The sequence below is a fragment of the Pectinophora gossypiella genome, chromosome 1 (genome assembly GCF_024362695.1).
Source record: "Pectinophora gossypiella chromosome 1, ilPecGoss1.1, whole genome shotgun sequence".
Lineage (NCBI taxonomy): Eukaryota > Metazoa > Arthropoda > Insecta > Lepidoptera > Gelechiidae > Pectinophora > Pectinophora gossypiella.
The window spans coordinates 7658574-7672864 of NC_065404.1; the positions used below are offsets into that span (position 1 = coordinate 7658574).

Below are 14291 nucleotides of genomic sequence, written 5' to 3' on the forward strand. Positions count from 1 at the left end.
GGGTTGCCAATTTGTGGGGATTTCCCCTATGTGCGGCGAATCTCAATCCGGGAAATGAGGTACTGTCTAGACTATGTTCCCTAAAAAAATATAGATGGCGCTGTACAAAGTTGGCTTCGTTTAACCTTCTAATTTGATAGATAATTGGGGAACGTGGCCTGGAAAGTTCCTCATTGACATCTCATCACATCATAACATTTATTTATCGCTGCGCAGGAACGAAACTAGGCGACTGGTCGTATTCAAGTGAGTAGTGATCAGTGATTCTCCATAATTACTGGTCAATGTCCATAGTGACCAGACATTTTCCATAATAGCTGATCAATATCCGTAGTGACTGGTCAGTCATTCTCCATAGTGATTGGTCAATGTCCGTAGTGACCAGTCATTCTCTATAATGCCTGATCAACTTATTTAGCGCGTTATATAAAAACAAGCCGAAAACTTATCTATCCACAAGACGCGGAGGTCCGTGTTGCTCTATATCCACAAGCGATGTATGATTTAATCTATATACCATTCAACCAAACTTAAGGTTGCCTTTTGACGTTCGAGATCCAATAACACTGCAATAACATGCAAAAAATAAGTCAAAACAGCGAGCAAGAACATGGCAAGAACGCTGAATGTACACCAAAACAAAATTAACAAAATATCGGCTGAATGTAGGAAAGCATTTGCTTCCATGATGATAAAAATATATATATAACCTTAAAATAACTAAAGAAGGTGTAATGTTCTTGTTTATTATTTAAATATTTGTTTTGAACACAAGTTAGTGAAATTTTGTTTAAAATGGGGTCACGACAAATAACAGAAAAGTCTTTATCTATGTTAAGATCATTGCCAAGGATATCTTTGGGTAATATTCGGGATAATCCTGGTTCCAAGAAAACTGTAAGTTGTCTTGAGTTTTTTCACTGTTTAGAACTGTTGTATGGCTATTTATGTAATTATGATTTTTAAGCAAAAAAGAGGTCGTGCCCAACACGGCGGGGACAAACATGGCGCTGGTAACAAAGGATCTGGCCAACGACAGAACTACATGAGGCTCGGGTATGAAACGGGCAATAATCCATTTTATCTGAGAGTCCCTCAAGAACATTACTACAGGGGTCATCAGTAAGTGATATTTTTATAAATTTCAAGTTTGATATAATATAAAATACTTTCAGTACTTGAAGTTTGGTTTTCTGTTGTATAATTATTAACATTTATTACAGTTTAAGAAGACAATACCCACCATTCTCACTGTTGGACCTTCAAAGTTTAATTGATAAGGATCGTGTGGACATAACCAAACCCATAGATATTGCCAGCATTATAAAATCTGGTCTCTATGATCTATTTCCTGAACAAAAACAATTTGGAATTAATTTAACTGATGACGGAGTGGATATTTTTGCTGCGAAAATTAATATAGAAGTACAATGGGCTAGTGAACAAGTGATTGCTGCTATTGAGAGGAATGGTGGAGTCATCACAACAGCATATTATGACCCACATAGTCTGTTCCTGTTGAAGAACCCAAAGAAGTTTTTTGAATCTGGTCAAGCTATTCCTAGAAGAATGATTCCACCATCAGATTGTATTGAATATTACACAAGTGCACAAAATCGTGGATATTTAGCTGACCCAGAGAAGGTTTCAAAAGAAAGGTTGAAATTGGCACAGAAATATGGATACCAGTTGCCAGAGTTGGAGAAAGATCCAAATTACAAAATGCTGAGTGAAAGAAAGGACCCAAGGCAAATATTCTATGGGCTGGAACCTGGCTGGGTAGTCAATTTGAAAGATAATTGTATCCTTAAACCTAAAAGTGAGGAATTGCTCCGTTTCTATGCCACATAATAAATTGGCAATATTTATTAATTAATAATAATAGTATTGTAATTAAAAATAACTTAATGAAAATGTTTTATTCTTTGTGTTGCCGTCTGCTTATCACCCTGAGAGTAAAAATTGATTTGATGACCAGTGATGGGCCATTCCTGAGAATGTTCCCAAAGTGGGAATGCTCTCACTGTAAAAACTCGTTAATAGTCCAGTCAGTGGCTGCTTTTCTTTTATAAATTGTTCTTTCTTGTACTCTGATTTTATTAGCTTAACAGGTCATAAAGCTCTTTTTAGATAAATTTTGAGCCCTTTTACTGCTGGGAACATTTTTAGGAATAGAATATATCACTGTTCATGTCCTTCCAACATGACGAGTTGGAGACTTGTCACTATAAATATAATCAATCATAGGAGGGGAATATGAAGGTCCTGTCTACCCTTGTAGGTATTACAGGTGTGGTTTGTGTCTGTGCCTACTAAGGGGTGATAATTTATGTGACATTTTTTTTTCTTGAATGGGACAAATATTAATGTGCCTGCAAATTCACATTGACATATTGGCCCCCTCAATCAACTGGAGGAAGCATGCTCTGCAAGTTTACATCAAGATAGGTCTAACAAATGTTATTTGTAGTCATACTTAAAAGTTTCGCGGGATAGGCGCTTGATTCAAACATGCAACACAATTTTATGAACAACAAAGTTTAATTTTCCGTACTTGCCGTTAAGTCTTGTCAAAGGAGTTTCAATCTTTTGGATTACTGCCATAACTCTAAAAGAACCATCTTACACAAGAGCCAATCTAAACTGTATCTGATCAATTACAGTGTAACTATCAAGTCACCTTGTAATTCGATATAATACCGATTAAAACATTTTTTTAGTAAGTACCTGTTCCGGTCTACATACACTTGTTATATCCTTACGTCAAGCAGAAAAGGTTACAAAAGCTTATATATTATGTATTATTTTGTGCTTTGGGCTTTAATAAAAGTCTACTTAAATGTTAATTTTATTTCAGTTAATACTTAAGAGTAATAGTATGTATGAAGTCTATTCATAAGGGATTTGTGTTGGAATTAAATAAAATAAAAAGAAATACCTCTAAATGTTTTATTACCATAGAATAGAACGGTTTACAGAAAAGTAGTTTAGTCAAAACGCAAGGAAAATAAATTGTAACAAAATAATTTGAATTGATTTTTGATTCGCGCAGGAAAAGTGGGTGGTATTCGTCGACACGATGCCTACGATTCTAATTCAGAACCTCTTTCACGGCATGGCACTAGTCCTCACACATTCTCCTATCATACTTATTTAATGTAAGTACTTAATATTGACACTGGGAATTCTGATGATAGAACATCAACATAATTGAGTAACATAATGGATACCCTTGCTGGTTTGTCGGGAAAGAGTTCGCGTTAATTGGCGTAATGGCATCGAACACGCTGACTACTTCCCAATAAACCAAGAGCATTAAAACCAAGTTGGTTGAAAATTGATCTCATAAAAAATCTTGCATATATCGCGCAAACATCATCCCTGTCAGTGATGCTCACAGACTAGCAGACACTCAATCAAATACAATTTATACAATTACAGTTCATGTACTTACGTAGCTCTTTGTAATCGGTAAAAGACATTAAAAATTAAATATCCAGAGAATACCTCATACATACATGAGATTGAGTAAAATATTTTAACACCTAAGAAGTAACAACCAAATATTAGGAGCCATTATCATATTGGGAAATTGTTGTGCTTGAGAGAACTTAAAAATATTTAAATTGTTTTCGTCTGAAAATAATGAATATACCAGTAATGAGATTCCGAATTTCATTATGAATTCACTTATTTTGAAATTCATTTACTAGTTATTTTTTTGGAATTGTGAGATATTTCCCAGAATACACTGTATTACGTAAATAATATTTTATTTTCAGTCAAGTTTCTCTCAATCGCTTATTTGCGTGGTCGATACTAAGGCGCCACTCTAGATAAATGTTAAAGAAAGGAGCTTTTAATTACATATGTACAAACAATGGAAGTTCGAGATCGGAAGGCAATGCGTTTTATTCATCACGAATACAGGAATACAAATTGAATTTGTGTGCCGAAGCAAAAAATGTGCAAAATCATAAACCATACATCTTTTTATCTATATTTTATCTAATATAAACAAGTGTGCGTGTCTACCAGAGACATATTCGTGTGCTTTTTTCCTGGGCAGGTACCTATACGCAAGTACTAAGGAACTATTACTTTAGCCAAGCTATGGTCCCGAATAGTGCCGTTGCTTAGCTCAGAATCTCAATATCGTGATGAAAAAAGGGCCTTATCACCAATATGGCGTCCTTCCGTCTCCATAAAATGTTGACGGAATTTTATACATTAATCCACCTTCTCATATTTGCTTCTCACCCCTAGATTACAAAATATCTGCGATGATCATGCACGCATACACATTCGTCTCATTCACGTCTCCTTCCATACGTCTTACAAAACATAACAATAATTTATAAAAAATCGCATACTCCCTTGCACATGTGCATGCCTATTGTAACATACGTCGACTTTTATACGATCCCTTTCATATTAACACTTACCTCACACGTAAAGATACCACAGCCACTGTCTGTATTTATAATACCAAATAGAAAAAATGCTTTTAACTTTTTAAGATTAATATGGAAAGATTATGGTCAGGCATACTTAAACAATTTTAAGAATACTGCGTTAGGTGCATCATCTGTGGCTCCACCGCCGTCACTTAGTGATCGGAACCGGGCGGCCGCACTTCCTTTCATAGTAAATAACAAAAAATATGTTTGTAAGGCAGGTTAAAAGAAGCCTTATAAACAAAACCTTAAAATATGCCTACCATAAACTAAAATAAACTGTGTAACCATAAAAAATGCTCATTGAAAATAAAAAGGAAGAGAGCATGTCCAAAGCTGTAAACGTTAATACTATTATAAATTTCTAATGGTAAAATTTACGCCAAATAAATTATACAGCTAGTATGCACTCGAATAGGGCTGTGACGAATGCACCTAACGACTTATGAGTAGTGACGCGATGTGACCTGCCAATATAAGTTTACCAGCAGTAAATTAACGGAAACTGCATTACACTGCGGCATCGGGACCATTCAAATCTGCAAGAGAAAAAGTACATTAACATATTAAGTAATACATTTAAACATTTAAATGATGTGAGGGAGAGAGGACTCATGACAGATAGTCAATGTACAGATGAATTATATTTTAAAAACAGTCAAAGAAATAGCATTTTTACAGTGTGGCCACAAGGTGTAATCTAACTCACACCCGCAACACTAATCCGCACATGAGCAGTGTGGTGATTTTTCGAAAATTGCTACGTGGAATTCACTTTACCAGCTCGTAAGGGGAGTTTGCTGCTTGAGCTTGCGGATCTCCTTGGTGGCCCAGTTGGCCAGCGTCTTGGTGCGCGGCGTGCGGCTGCGGCGCGCGGCCTGCAGCAGGTCCAGCAGCGGCGGCGTCTCCAGCAGCGGCAGCACGCGCTGCCCGAACACCGTGCACAGGTCGCCCGTCAGCCCCGCGATCACCGACATCTGCCCGTCCGTGCGCTCCGGCTCGCACGCCACTGCCATCATGAAGTTGACGATCGCGGGCACGTGTGGTTCCACTAGCGTCACGTCTGATCGTACCTGGTGTGACCAATATGAGTTAGTTCATGTAGGAGACGTTGGGATGGGAAGTTCTTGTTAATGGCAGATTTTTATTATAATTTATAAACTTGTACAAATGATGATATTGCGGCCAAACGCCCATTCCTATGTAGAAGATAAATAGGAAACAAAATAGTAAGTTCCTACATAATAGGCTTGGATAAAGACCTGTTAGAAATACATACGTTGAATTTATATCCTGGGGTGTTTTCGTCGATTCTAATATTCAATTTCATATTTGCAAAACACAAATGTTTAATGTTGGAAAGTTATAAATATGTATACATATAATATAGGATATATAAAAAGCTAACCTCCCCTGTGGAGCCCTTCAGTCCTTGAATGATACCAGTGTACGCTTCTAGCACACTCTCGCGCAGCTCGCCCAGATACTCCACCATGTCGTAGTCATTACGATCCACTTGAGCATTACTGGCCTGGAAAATACAAATAAGGTTGAAATATACGTAACGTGCACAATGTCTGCAGCCGGTGTCTCACTCACACGCATCGCACCGCGCGTCTGTGACACTATGTGTTAAATGTGCAATACCCACACAACACACAGGGTAGCCAGAATATCAGTGCTAGCCCCTCCCCCACCTTATGAGACTATGAGCCTCAGGATTTTTTAAGATTAAAAGCCATTACATTGGTTTTACTTGCCTGCATTAACATTTGCATGACGACATCGAAATACTTGGCGAAGTCCGGGCCGATGCTAAGAGCGATGTCTCCGAAGACAGACAAGATCTGCGGCTTCACCGACCGATGGATTGACGGGTCACCAAGATTCTCTAGCAGAAGGACTATTATATCATCACAATACGGCAGCACCTGCAGTAAACATTGTCAAATTTTAATTCGACGATGATCGAGAAGAAAGTCGAAGGAAATCATATGAGTGTTTTCTGTCGTATTGTATGTAGTATTCAGAGAACCGAGAAATTAAAAATGGGCGCTAGTCCAGGAGATTAAAAGTGGTTGCACGTCATATTGATTTTAAGCATGTGACCCCTACCTTACTTTTCAGTGCACGGCAAATGTCGCCGGTTAGTCCAACAGCTGCTACGCAAACTTGATATTCTTGATGGTTCTTGAGACCGACGTATAGATATCGTTTGAACGCGTCCATGTATTTGAGGAACCCTTCGCCGAGCACCTCGACGAGGGTGGAGACGGCCATGAGCGCGTCCTCCTGCACGCCGCCGGCCTTGCCCGCGTTGCCGGCAAACATGGTCAGTAGCGCCGTCATGATCGCGTCCGAGATCTGCGGCGCGTCCTCTGGCGTCACCTTGCGCAGCACTGACTGCAACGTAGCGCATAGCAGGCTCTGAAGGTCATTGAACTGCGACCGATCCGCTTGACTCGATATGTGGGTTTCCATCTGCAGAACCTGCTGCAGTCGCTCCAGTATAACCATCGTAGTCTTCTGGACAGTATGGTAGCAGTCGGTAGGAGAATTCTTCACCATCTCCATGAGAGCCTCGTAAGCGGCCGAGCGCAGGTTGTGTTGTGCCGCGTCTTGGCGATCTGTGGTCTCGAGGAGCCTCTGAACGATGAAATCGAAGTAGTTGGACATGCAATAGGTCTTCGGTTGATTGGAGTCGCCGCAGTCAGCAGCCTCGTAAGCTGCCTCGGCCAGCCCAGTGAACGCCCAGCATACGTTGGCGGCAACACGCGGCTCCGCCTTTAGACCGTTCACCAGACTCTCCAGCAAGGGCTTCAAGTATGTCTCGTTGATCGCCGCTTCGGGAACGATCTCGCAGATTCTGCCAAATGTCCACGCGGCGGTATCTCTCACCGCCACACTAGAGTCGTACATAGCCTCTATTAATGTGGGCATAGCCTTTTCTACTAGAGGTTTCAGTGTGTTGGCTTCAAGACCACCTAAGATGGAGCCAAATGCCATGAGGGCTGCTTCTCTGTATCGCCAATTTTCGTTTTTGATGTTTGAGTTGATGAAAGGTAGGACATGCGGTACAATGTCATCTTCACAGCAGTTGGAGAGAAGCATGAGGCAGACAGAGGCGGCCTTTGAGGGGTTCCATTCCAATTCATCGTCACTGTCGTCTTGCTTGGTTAACTTTTGCATTAGGACTGGGGCCAAGTACTGAAGGGCTCCTCTTGCGTAGTACTTCGAAGTTCTGACTGGAGGGCGACCTAAATATAGCAGAAAGATTAAATTAATAAATACATATACGTACATATTGGTATTAATTATGCCCTTATACTCTCAATAGGAAAGTCCGTATTAGAGAGTACAGCTATCTAGTGCGCGGTTAAATTATAGCCAGCATTGAAAATTCTTCTTATTCTAACTTACCAGCTTCAGCCGCCTCTGCTTCCTCAATAGCGAGGTCAATTTCTTCGTCACTGACGTTAGACCAAAACTCAATGCCTTGCAGTGAGATTTCATCAATATCTGACTTCATAGCTTCTAAAGTGATGGGGAACAAAGCTTGTCCCATGTAAGGTTCCATGTATTGGTAGTATAGAGACAGAATTTTTACCTGTGGACATTGAAAAATAATGTTTTATTAAATAATACTTTGAGCAGATTGTGATGATTTTGTGCAGTGGCAATCAAATGATACATTGCATTAAGTTTGCTTCTAGTTGCTCAAAGAAAATAAATGCAATAAGGCTAGAATAATTTACGCAATTGCTAGGTGATTCTGAACTTCTCAAGGTTATTTTATCACTTTCAGAGGACAGTAGACACTCAAAATTTAAGGTAAATAGAAGAAGTACTCACTAAGCATTGAAGGGCAGCTACACTAATCCTCATATCAGTAGACTGTGTGGCCTCGCAGACGACTTCCATGATGAAGTTCCTCTCGTTTTCTTTGTCGAAGTTAGCTTTAGTGAATTCTAGTGAGTTGAGGAGTGCCTGTGTAGCGGCGAGGCGCACGTGGTTGCTGGGCTCCGCGGATCGCATGCCGTGAATGATCGCAGTGAGAATAGGGTTACTTTGCTCCGTCAGGACTTCTGCGTCTATCTCTTGGCAGATATACCCTGGAGGAAGATGATTTCATATTGAAAAATTTGAGTCCTGATGTTTTTGGTGTACTAAGACAATTGCAAATTACATACTCGGAAATGTAAAAGTTGACTAAGGGCTAGAAACACTGCATCTCTGTCACAATCACCATACAGAACAACTTATCCCTCTCTGTACTTCGTATTAAAAGTAGCTGCAAGTGGCTCTACTCACTCTATTAGGGGTCACAGGTAGTGCTGCAAAGAACTTTAGGCTTTTAGCCCTTATTTTAAGACTAGACTGTTAAATAAAAAGCTTAGTAGGCTAAAAACCTATAAAGCCATTTAGTACTTGCGGCTAGGCTAGGGTTAAGCCTATTCAAGCCTATTGGTTATAAGCCTAAAGGCCTTAAAAAGGCCTAACCTTGTTTAAGACTAATTTAATAAAATAAGACGCTCAAAAAGCCTATGAAGCTCTTAGACCTTAAGGTTATTTAGGCTATACATACAGTCCCTTTCTCAAGTAAAAAAAAGTAAAAGTGTGGGTGGGTACAACAAACTTTAAAAACATATATACCTACACAAACACTGTGAAAAATTGATTTATTGTTAAATGCACAACTAGCTAACTAACTATGAATATTGAAAATAACTTCTTACTATCAATTAGTATGGAAATAGTCTAATAATTATAGTAATACGTAACAGCACGTCCCGTCAGCCCCATACAAATTACTTACGCCAGTATTATATAGTACTCTGTGGTAACAGTATAGTAATAGACTATTAGGTATATTAGGTACCTTTTTTGAAATCGGTAAAAAGGCTTTTACTAAAAAATGATAATAAAGACTCCAGTCCCAAAAAGCCTACTACTTTAAAAAAAGCTATAGGCTTTTTAAAAGCCTACTACATTAAAAAGGCTATAGGCTTTTTTAAAGCCTACTACTTTAAAAATGGCTAAAAGTTTTTTAAAATGACGAAGCTTTTAAAGCCCTATTTTACTGGTCTAGTCCCAAAAAGGACTCGGTAGGCTGAAATTTAGGGCTAAAAGCCTAAAGTCCTTTGCAGCACTAGTCACAGGCGTAAGAGTAATAATAGCAGTTTATCAAATGAAATAAAAGTAAAAAGTATACAAGGCAAAAGAGACCAGAAATGCTATTGACTGTTGAATCAAAACATGTGCTTTTATTGACAATTGTGCTGATTCCAACAGACACCTAATTTTATTTTAAGTTATATTATACCTGTATTTTTTTATTCACCCAAATTAATTTCAATTATAATGAATGATTAAATGAAAATTGGATCTTGCTAGTATATAGTTGTTTGATGTCTGGGCTTAATTCTGTAGGGTTATATTATTATATACATAGAAATGTTGATGTTAAATATAACATCAACATTTGTAAAATATGTAAAATTTTTAAAGACTTGTTTAGTATTTCTGCCTAAAATTGAAGTTTAATAAATAAACCATTAGCCCTTTCTGTTCAGCAGATAATAAATGACAAATATAATTTGTTTGTATCAATCCTATAGGAAAGACTATGGTCTCTAGTCCATTAGAAACTCGACTTTAATATGAGCCTTGTTACCATGTGATTAAAACTAAGATGGAGCAAACCACAGTCATCAACCATTAGTTATCAGTTTGTCAAGTCCATTAGTTGGATCCATCAATACGTCATGATAGTCCTAGATAGGTAAGTACAAATTAATTACTCAGTCATTGTGGAAACAGTAATCTCTTTGTGTGAATAGGCATAATATGAACAACCTACTTCCCTTCACCTTTAGAAATTGCATATTGTGAAAAGAAAAATAATATAGTTTATTACACACTCCAAAAAGGTGTAGTAAGAAATGCCAGAATTTACTGGAATAATTCAAAGTCAAATTTAAAGATTAACTTATAGAAGATCAATCTTACAATGATTTTTGATTTGTATACCATTTTTACATCAAAGTGTTATGGTTGTGGCAAGGTAGTAGAAAATTCCTCATGAACATAAAAGGATCTGGGTTTTAGATGGAGAATGATGTTTACCAATAGCTTCTAGGGTGGCTTCTCTTTTGAGCTCCGAAGACTGATCATTGACAACATTTTCCAGGAGAATTGGGATAAGGTCATTCCAATGGCCCACCGGTAGCTCGGCAACAGCTACGTATGCGACGCATTGTGCAGCTGAACTTGGTCGGCTGTTCTCAGTTCCAATAGCTGTTAAAATCTGAAAATTACAAATAAAATTATAATAGATAAAATCTTTCACAAGTTCAAATATATTTTTCACAAAATATAGAGTAAACAAATGAGTCAACTTTATGGCACAGTCATATTGATTCTAACAGATATATATAACAAAGTTTCCACCCTCTCTTAGTTTAAATGATTCTATTTCTCAGTCTGCTGGATGAGATATCTAGTAGAAATAAATTGAACCATCTGTCTATCTTGTGTGTAATCTATTAGTTTGACTTTATGATTTGTCTGTTGTACAAAAAGCTTTGAGATTTATTAGATACTTACATTTTTCTTAATATAGAGCCTAACATCTTCAGGTAGGGACAGCCACCGCTGTTGGTACTGCTGTTTGAGTGTAAGGTCTTTGGAGGTGAGGTGGTTCTTTAGCTGCAGACCGGCCGCCATCCGCGCCACCTGACTGTTGCCGCCCTGCACCAGCACATCTGACAGCATCTTGATGAATGTTGTGAAGTTGGTGACCGCTGCATGGTCCAAATATTTTTCTGCTGCTTCCAATTCATTTCGATCTAGAACACGAAAATACAAAATCAAGACAGTGTTATTTGCTTGTTAATGACTTTTTCAAATGTTTACCATTAATCACCAATAATGCAAGTTTTTACAAGAGTTTAACAAAAATAAACATAGGTGATTCATTTACCAAATCGGCCACATGGACTACTGTATGTCTAGACATTGAAAGAGCAACAATTCCAATGTAATGTCATGTGAAACAAGTTAACCTTCAAAATCAAAGCCAAAGAAAGAAATCTGGTAATGAAAGGATATTTTAACATCTCGCTTATATCAATAGAATAACAGTGTCAATAAACTCCTCAAATACCTAATAAAGGCAAAAATATTATGTCCTGCCGCAGCAGGAACTAGAAATTTCTTTTTACATGACAGTTATGTATGCTACGCCTATTGTGCTTCTTTTACTTGTTGCAATGCATCCACTTGTAACGATTTAATAAGGGAATAATGCGACGTACTTAATATGATAACGCTTTATATCATTTCGGTAATTGTATTCGAAGTCGTGTAAGGCGATAACAGTCAGTTGACATTCAGAAGAAAGCGCCATGCTCGTAGTGAAAGATATATTACTTACCGGGCGATATAGTCTTTTCTAATATCTGTATTAATGTTAGCGCCGTTTCTCCGTGCATTGTGTTCTATTGTTCTAACTTATTCTCAATCTAAAATAGATAAAAAGAGCCGTATAAATGAAGAAACCGGCACACGCACGACTCACCACGAAAGAACACATAAAATGTTACCAGAATAAAATTTGAATATCCACCAACTGTCAAAATATGATTTTTTTTTTTTTGTTTTGGTTTTCCCCGAAGGGTAAGGCAAAGGGAACTATGCCCATACAGCCATGTCTGACGTATTTTTTTTCTTGATGATTAATGAAATGATGAAAGGTGATGATGATGAAACCTAAGCCCCCACCCTCGGAGTAGACTCCTACTCCGAACCCCAAACGAATTAACTCAAAAGCCCGCATAAACTTTTGAGTTATGAAGCGGCTTCCCGGCACGAAGCAAAAATAGGCAGATACACTTTGTTTATTGAATACTCCAATATAATAACACTCGCGAATGTCTTCCGACTAACTTAATGCGATCATTAACCACAAAAACACCACTTCGTATTAATTATTTAGATTACTCAATGAAGAAAGCAACTGTCCCGTTCCCGTTTCCCGCCGAAAAGCCTGTCAAAATATGAACTTTGCAGACCGCAATTAAGAAAATTCGGATATATTTTCAATTTGATTTTCAAACACAAGTATATTTAATATAACCTTTACCTGTTGGCTTCGCTAGTGCTTCCTTCCTAAAGTCCGGTACTCCATAAGCCCGAGATATGGAAACGACATACAAATGATGATAATAATATTTATTTTTACTGAAAAAGCTTTAAATATATATGACAATATTAAATATTAGTAGGAAATAAGTTTCTTTCCAAAGTTTTTTTTAGCTTCAGTCAGGGTCATTGTTCAGACTTTTATGAAGCGTTACATGCACATCCTGCACAAAGCCCAGAATTTTTTATTCTTCATTTTCTTATTAGCGATCCGCAAGATTCAAGATAAATTTAAAACTAAATTGTGCACGTATCCGAACATTTACACTAACTGTGTTTTTCTAGCACTGTTACTGCTACTAATCAAAGACCTTGTATAGAATAGACGGAGCATATTTAAGACGAAAGAAAAACATAGGTTTGGTTTTTCGCACTCATGTGAGCCGTCATAAGTTAAAAAGAGATAAATATACTATCGTCGTAACGCCTTTTGTACTTGCGTAGCGGGTTTGTTATAGAAACGTACTTATTTGTATATATTTTGTGTCACGACCACTAGGGATGTTCTATGTCTTTATCGATATTATTTTAGGCCAAGATCTAAAACTTTGTACATACAAATTGAGTGATTAAATGCAGAAACAAGGCCCTTGTATCCATATCGGAGTGGATAACAAGTATTTTAATCAAAACAATACCTATTCGTTCCCAAATAGATAGATACCTATGAAGAACCGTACGAAACACTTAACAATTCCGATTTTTGGTGGTAAAAAAATTTTTCCTCATGTTCACTTTCTTTAGAAGTGTACAGTGTCGGCTCTGGTCGTTATAACTTTACCTGCAAGAATGGCACATATTAACGTGGAGCACACAAATACACAAGAATTACATGTTTACACATTGCACATAGAAGGAATAATCACAGGTACTTACAAAAATAGTTATTCATACTAATTATTTTGTGCAATAGAGAATATTTGTATTGTATTGAATTATTTTTTCCATGCTAATGTAGAATACAAAAACGAAATAGCTGCAAATTCATCTATAAACTTATAACTAAACTTACTTATGTGAGATATGTGAGTGAATATTGTTGGTACTGCATCTCTATGTAATATTTTTGTTTGGTATCCTGCTCGATAGAAAGCAAGATACATCGAAATGTAATTAGCACAGGCTTAAATAAGGAGAAGGCGTCCTTCAGAAGAGAGAATCATCTCGTTTCATGGTCTGAATCCAATTGTTTCTTAATTTCTGGTTTCGTAAATTAGGATATTTAGAAAATCTGGAAAATACAATATATTTATGTAATCTTCATACAAATCGGAAACAGGTCGAAAAATAAATTAAACGAGAATAGAATAGCACATGTAGATGATACATTAAAACATAATATTATGTTATCGACATCAAAGGACAACACTACTTATAATACTTTGGGTACATGATCTGTCAAAGCTGATTAACGTAAAATGTGAAATCAATTATTTGTACAAATGGGACGGCTTTGCTGAAAATATGCGTCTGCATCGTGTTTAGGGCTCAATAAACTTTACAAAAACCAGACCAGGTAATGTATTTCTTGCACACAAACATGTATTATGTGGTCGATAACTTACCCATGGTGAGACATTGTTTGATCGTTCTCCATTATAACACCCATTCTACTCTCACAACCAATAGCTA

At 37.4% G+C, this 14291-nt stretch overlaps 2 protein-coding genes across 3 annotated transcripts; one reads left to right on the plus strand and one right to left on the minus strand.

The window, feature by feature from the left end:
• Nucleotides 1-587: 587 nt before the first annotated feature.
• Nucleotides 588-1916, plus strand: LOC126369744 (39S ribosomal protein L15, mitochondrial). The gene is made up of 3 exons (XM_050014322.1): nt 588-897; nt 968-1122; nt 1224-1916. Exons 1-3 carry the CDS (start codon nt 796-798, stop codon nt 1849-1851), a joined length of 885 nt encoding a protein of 294 aa, XP_049870279.1. The 5' UTR covers nt 588-795; the 3' UTR covers nt 1852-1916.
• A 1019-nt stretch (nt 1917-2935) lies between these two features.
• LOC126369317 (importin subunit beta-1) lies at nt 2936-12431 on the minus strand. Of its 2 annotated transcripts, XM_050013659.1 has the most exons (10): nt 11893-12428; nt 11064-11305; nt 10584-10764; nt 8310-8569; nt 7878-8064; nt 6573-7714; nt 6218-6388; nt 5866-5988; nt 5238-5530; nt 2936-4996 (listed from the first exon to the last, which is right to left on the minus strand). In XM_050013659.1, coding segments are annotated over exons 1-10 (2658 nt in total). In that variant the 5' UTR covers nt 11951-12428; the 3' UTR covers nt 2936-4995. The 2 variants fall into 2 exon arrangements, with proteins under 2 accessions (XP_049869616.1, XP_049869610.1); XM_050013653.1 differs by lacking the exon at nt 2936-4996 and having other exon boundaries at nt 5234-5530; nt 11893-12431.
• Nucleotides 12432-14291: the final 1860 nt, after the last annotated feature.